This window comes from Festucalex cinctus, chromosome 1 (assembly GCF_051991245.1).
Source record: "Festucalex cinctus isolate MCC-2025b chromosome 1, RoL_Fcin_1.0, whole genome shotgun sequence".
NCBI lineage: Eukaryota > Metazoa > Chordata > Actinopteri > Syngnathiformes > Syngnathidae > Festucalex > Festucalex cinctus.
The window spans coordinates 16,576,630-16,583,374 of record NC_135411.1 but is presented as its reverse complement, the minus strand read 5'-3'; the positions used below and the strand labels follow the sequence as shown (position 1 = coordinate 16,583,374).

Below are 6,745 nucleotides of genomic sequence, written 5' to 3'. Positions count from 1 at the left end.
CGGTATACAGTTGTAGTTTTTACACGAGTGGTTGTGCGAGTTCCGTGTTCCGCTGTTTCAGAGACCCAATATAATAAAAAAAAAAAAACGCACAATGTAATTTAAAAATGTAATAACATTATGTGTATAACTAAATATCTTCTCTTAAAATGATTAAAGATAACAACATGTAAATAAATAATAACAATAATCACGCCTATCGTAGTAAGTGCATTCTGGGTAAATTCAATATGGCGGCGCGCTTGTAGCAACAGTTTAGCTAATTATTTTTTTGTTTCTTTTTATAAAGAAAGGCGTTAAAATGTGGTATTGTTGTAGGGTAGGCTTTGCCGGACCAGTGCGGTCCCTGTCGTTATATCTGCAATGCAATAAAACGGAAGGTTTATGGAAATATTCAAGGTAGGGTAATGTGACCCGTTAGCATGGTTGGCTTATGACAGCTTAATACTTGTTGCCCCTGCAACCAGTTTTGCTTAGTCGATAACAGGCTTGTATGCACTTTGCTTGTTTAGATAATTAAAACCTTCAATTTCATTTGCTTTTGTTTATTATCATTTTAAAAAGATGGAAGTACTGTAGTTAAGTAAGGTGCAAATTTGAACTTTTGTAATTAAATAATTGAAATTATAAGTGAATTAAACAATCAACCAGTCTGTCAAACATTTTAAATTTTTCTGAATATATTACTGCTCAGCGCCAAAATGTAAAAGTAAGGCAAAATTAATACTACAAAATAAACCAGAAAATACAGTAATAGTATAACAACCAGCTTCTTAGACTAATAGTAAATGTATGAATATTTTTGGACCCTTATATTCATTTAGAAATTTAAACATTTCATTTTGTATTTAGATTGCATTCATCTTCAGGTTCCAATGTATTCAGCGCCTCACGTCAACATGGGAATATTGTCAGCCGTTTGTGGAGCGTGGCTCAGAGAGCTCTGCGACAGTCAGCCACGCGAGCATCCAAACGCTCTGGTGTGACACTCAGGTTCATCCTCGCACCAGCAGCGCTTTCGGTCTCCGGGCGACTGTTTTGCCACACGGCGCACTGCGAGGCAGACGTGAACAACAACATCCCAGTGGAGACTGTGACCAAAAATCCAGAGTTCAAATGGCATATTCTGTGGGAGTTTGTGAAGCCTCAGCTGTTTGCGCTCACGTGTGCTGTCATGGTAAGCCAGTACGGACTTGTAAATCTAATGAAACATTTATGGTGTTATAGTCAACGTATTGTTCTTTTCAGCTGGCTTTTGGTGCAGCCATTTTAAACATTCAAATCCCGCTGATGTTGGGAGAGCTGGTGAATGTTGTAGCACGCTACCTGAGGGAACATACTGGAGAATATGTCCGTGAGATAAGGGGTCCCGCTTTTAGATTGCTTGGACTGTATGGAATCCAAGTGTGTAAACATTCTAAATAAATGACACATTTATTATGACACTTTTGTAATTGCTTTTGTAACTGCAATGTACAACAGGGCTTGTTGACAAGCGGCTACATCATCCTGCTATCGAAGGTCGGAGAAAGAGTGGCGGCGGACATGAGGAAAACACTTTTCGCATCCCTATTGAGGTACTGTATTTATTCGTAACTGCCCTCGAACTTAAGCCACATGTCCCGTTGCCGATGTACTTTTTGTCTCTCAGGCAGGATGTGGCTTTCTTTGACGCTAACAAAACCGGCCAACTGGTGAATCGCTTGACAGCTGACATTCAGGAGTTCAAGTCTTCTTTTAAGTTGGTCATCTCTCAGGTACGACATACACTGTTTCCTCATATGATGGCTAGAACTCTATTTATGTAATTGCAGAGAGTACTCGTGGCCTGTGGGTGGTGGTTGTTATTTATACATCAATCCATTTTCTATAGTGTTTGTCGGACCCTTAGATGATTGCAGTGGACATGACATATTTGCGTGTCTAAACCAATAAAAACGCATAATTTGGATGATGTCAATAATTCTAGTTCACGATTGGATCCTAGCTAACCAATCACAATCACAAGTTGATTTGTATTTTCATGTTAAAAATGTTACATATAAGCTTGGTAACTTCACAACACGCTACAACCATACTATCCTGGCGTCCAACATAACAAATGAAAACATGAGAAAACCCCAATGTTTTTTTCCACGCTGTTCTTATGTGGAAAAGAGTCAAAATCTGGAAAAACAAATAAATTGGCCAGCAGAAAAAATGCGGGTCTGAAGAGGTTAAAAAGAAAATGTCAGTACCAATAAAACCACTAGGTGGCAGTATCACTCTGCTTACAACTTCCTGTTCCCTCGCCATAATGTGTGTTTATTTGCCTGAAATAGTTTAGAAGTTTTACTTAATTTTGCTCTCTGTTATTTATTATTCTGTAGTTAGCTTCTTTATGTATGTACATGACAATCTGAAGCATGAATGTTTGCCGTACAGCTAAAAACTTCGTCCACCTGATCATTTACTTTCTTACCGTCATTAACATACACATAAATTTCAGCTTTACAGATGTCATGCCAGTTGTGAGAGCAGCATTCATTTATTCCATTAGATGACACTCTTGATAATTAATTGGAGTAAAGTGTACAGGTATATTACAGCAGAGGCTACTATTTTAGGGAATGCAGTATCGAAACTGTTGAAAGTTGTTGACATTTCTAATTTTGACGAATTTTGCTGACTCTTTTCAGGGTCTCCGGAGTATAACACAAACAGTGGGATGCTTTGTGTCGCTTTATGTCATCTCCCCAAAACTCACAGGCTTGACTGTGGTGGTGCTCCCCTGTCTAGTAGGGGCGGGGGCTCTCATCGGCTCGTTCCTGCGCAGACTTTCCCGTTTGGCTCAAGAACAGGTGAAAGGAGGCTTTTTTGCACACTTTAGGCCAGGCTGGATTAACACTGCATGATTCAAGTGACATAATTCCTTTTTTTTTTCTAAATTGCTTTCAAGTGACACAATTTGAATATGTCATGGCAGCGCTAAGAGAAAAAAAAAATGCAGCAAATAGGCCATTTTCAGGCCTTTTCCAAATGTGGATAAAAATGTGATACGTATCAGAAATCTGCCAGTGCATCTTAAACGCAATGTGGAGATTATGCTCTTCATTTACAATAAATCATAGGCAAAAGATTTAGCACAAACCAAGTAAACGTTTACGGAATCAGGCACTTGGGCCTGTAGTGTAAATGCAACCATAAATGTGTTTGTCTTGTCAAAATCAGATTTCGCAACTATTAACAACTGTATTGTTTGTTCCCACAAAGGTTGCCAAAGCAACCGGAGTGGCAGATGAGGCTCTCGGTAATGTGCGGACAGTGAAAGCCTTCGCCATGGAGGAGCGCGAGCTGCAGTAAGTGAAAAGTGTTTCAGTTGATGTAATCAAAGCTGTAGGATGTTAAAATAACATATTTCCATTTCTGTCATGTTTCTCACAGGTTGTACGCATACGAAGTTGAAAAATCTTGTGAAATGAATGAAAATCTTGGGACAGGAATTGCTGTTTTCCAGGGACTTTCAAATATCGCCCTCAACTGTGAGTCTGTTCATTTTAACCAATTTTTTAAAAAAGTACGGGTGTCAAGCGAATTAAACATTTTTGTTTAATCGTAATTAATCGCCTGACTTCAATAATGAACTCACGACTAACTACAAATTTTATATCTGTTCTAAATGTAAAATAAAATGTACATTTTTTCCCCAGTTTTCATATTCTTGTTAACACAGTGAGGAAAAAATGTTAAACAAATGTGAAATATGGCTGCATCTTTTAGTCATTGATACAGTAATTTCATAATAATTCATAAAATTGAATTAAAATTAAAAAGAAGTATTGTGCTGTAAAAAAACGAGTGTGATATTGATTTGTGTTGAGGTCATTTTTTTGCCACTCGATGGCATAATTGCATTTGTAAGATGCTGGTGACGGCTCAGTGCATTTTCTTTTCATATTAGGAGCTATCTAATCTTTAAAATGAAGTAACTTGTGAAATTCTGCACTTTTGTTTTTTTTTTTTAATTGTAAAATACAACTTGACCCCTGTCCCGACCAATATATTAATTGTTATTAAATTTATTGCTGCTAAAAAAAAATTATAAGTTTGTAGCTATTTTATTTTAACATGCCGTTGCAGGTATTGTTCTCGGAACTATTTTTGCCGGAGGAACTCTTATTTCCAGCAATGAAATGTCGCCTGGAGACCTCATGTCTTTCTTGGTTGCTTCCCAGACGGTACAGAGGTATAAAAGACACATCTCATCTCATGAATATTGCTTAAATAATTCATATTTTAACCAAGATTTTGTTGTTGTTGTAATTGTTAGGTCCTTAGCCAGCATATCTATCCTGTTTGGCCAAGTAAGTCAATTCGAGTAAAATGAAGTCGATTGTTGGCTTTGGTTTGCTCTCATTGCTGCTACATATTCTTTCCAGATGGTGAGAGGAACAAGCGCTGGCGCTCGTGTTTTTGAATATTTGTCGTCAAAGCCTTCCATTCCTCTTTCCGGCGGGGGACGCATCCCGTATCATTCTCTGACAGGAAGAGTTGACTTCCTCAACATTTCATTTAGGTTGTAGTAGCCTTCAATTTGACATTTAGTGACCAGAAACATCAAAACGTACCATTCGGGGCCTGTGTTTATTATTTGTGGATTATATTTGTAGCTATCCAACAAGACCTGGCCATCAAATTCTGAACAGGTTCAACCTAACGCTGCCACCAGGCAAAACGATCGCCATTGTCGGGGAATCTGGAGGAGGTAACTTCACAATCGATGATGTCATCAGACAGATGGATGTAAACTGTACAATAATGTGCATCATGTGTTAATTTATTTTAGGCAAGTCCACGGTTGCATCCTTATTGGAGCGTTTCTATGACCCGACGAACGGCGTAGTAATGTTGGATGGACTCGACATTCGAACACTTGATCTCTGCTGGCTCAGAGGACAAGTCATTGGATTCATTAATCAAGTAAAAGAAAAAAATCTTATGTTAAATTTTGGTGCAAAAGAAAGTATCCTTGTCTTTTCTTAAATAGAGACAGCCGTCTTAATAGATGCCACTTTTTTTTTTTTTATCACACGTAGAAAAATATTGGGCCTTTGCTGTCTTTGACTGATAAAGTAAAATAATAATAATGAAAAATAAAATGCTCAAATTAGGCTTGATTATCAATAAGTGTGTGCCCCACCTTTATACTCAATTCAACTTTATTTATAAAGCACTCTAAGACAAGCATTGCTGTATACAAATTGCTGTACATGGAACAGAAATGCAGTAAAGTAAAACAAGAACAAAGTAAATAAAATTTAAATCAATAAATTAATAAGAAGAAGTAGGTAAGTGAATAAATAAATAAATAGATTAAACATCAAACTACATAATAATATAAATATAATATAATAAAAATATACATGGCCACTCTTTGGGGAAAAACAGTTATTAAAATGTCCACACATATAATGAGTCTCATTTGAACTGTGTCATGTTCTGCTCTGCAGGAGCCTGTTCTGTTCGGGGCGTCCATCATAGAGAACATCCGCTTCGGGAAGCCCGAGGCCACCGATGCCGAGGTCTTTGAGGCTGCCAAGCAAGCCAATGCTCACCGCTTCATTACAAGTTTCCCGGACGGCTACAACACCGTGCTCGGTACGAGATTTTAATTAATAACGACAAAATGTCCACTTGCATAATGCAGCTCTGTTTACCTTTTGGTGACATGATAGTCAAGGGCGTTTCAGGCAGTGTTGTCTGGTGGCCGGACTGGAGCAGTTACTTGAAAGTGGTTCACGATCTTCACCCAGCCTAGCTGTGCTGGGTGGACAAACTTGGTTATGTAAATAACTACTGATACGTAAATAACGTCTTGCTCACCGACACACGTTGTCAGGAAGCCACGAAAAGATTTAATTTTGCACTTGATGTGTGGCAGCAGGTATTCTAGACACCCAATTATTTGTATACAAGCCATAGAAATTTTTCATAATGTGTCCCCTTTCTTCTCAGGCGAACGTGGTGTGACATTATCAGGAGGACAGAAACAGCGTGTCGCTATCGCCCGGGCTCTCGTTAAGAATCCGAGCATCCTGGTGCTGGATGAGGCCACCAGCGCCTTGGATGCTGAGTCGGAGCGTGTGGTGCAGGAGGCTCTGGACCGGGCCACCCGGGGGCGCACTGTGCTCATCATCGCCCACCGCCTGAGCACCATCCAGGCGGCAGACCTTATCTGCGTCATGAGCAACGGGCGCATCGTAGAAGTGAGTTTGGCAGAACATTTTCAGCATACACGCATTGTATTATTTGGTGAAAAAAATGTTAATTGTTGTTCAGTAAATTATGCAGATGTTTAAGGTTGTCTGACTATAATTTACATATATTATACTCTTTTTAAAGGCTGGAACTCACACTGAACTGCTGGGCCGAGGCGGATTGTATTCCGACCTGATCCGAAGACAAAGAGCTGCGGGGCAGAAATGAACCATGTTCAAATTATGTTTACTGTAGATGTTATTTTTATTTTATTAGCTCCATCAAATGAGTTATGATGATATAAGACAGATTGTTTTTAATTTCAGTGGACCAACTGAACCAAATGTGAATTAAAATAATAATAATAATAATAATAATTTAAAAACACTACTACAATGTCTTTAAGATAAAAAAAAAAAAATCTCTATAGTTTAGCTAGGCTCTATCCAAAGCTTACTACATGACTGTTGTGAATAAAAAGGTTTTAATGGAATTGTGATTGTGTGTT

The 6,745-nt window shown here is 38.4% G+C and overlaps 1 protein-coding gene across 1 annotated transcript; it reads left to right on the top strand.

Annotated features, from left to right (window-relative positions):
- Nucleotides 1-224: 224 nt before the first annotated feature.
- Nucleotides 225-6,712, top strand: abcb8 (ATP-binding cassette, sub-family B (MDR/TAP), member 8). Its single transcript, XM_077517281.1, has 16 exons — nt 225-399; nt 853-1,177; nt 1,249-1,404; nt 1,483-1,577; nt 1,652-1,757; nt 2,679-2,840; nt 3,253-3,338; nt 3,424-3,521; nt 4,120-4,225; nt 4,310-4,343; nt 4,419-4,555; nt 4,650-4,744; nt 4,826-4,959; nt 5,490-5,637; nt 5,995-6,245; nt 6,382-6,712. Exons 1-16 carry the CDS (start codon nt 302-304, stop codon nt 6,463-6,465), a joined length of 2,115 nt encoding a protein of 704 aa, XP_077373407.1. The 5' UTR covers nt 225-301; the 3' UTR covers nt 6,466-6,712.
- Nucleotides 6,713-6,745: the final 33 nt, after the last annotated feature.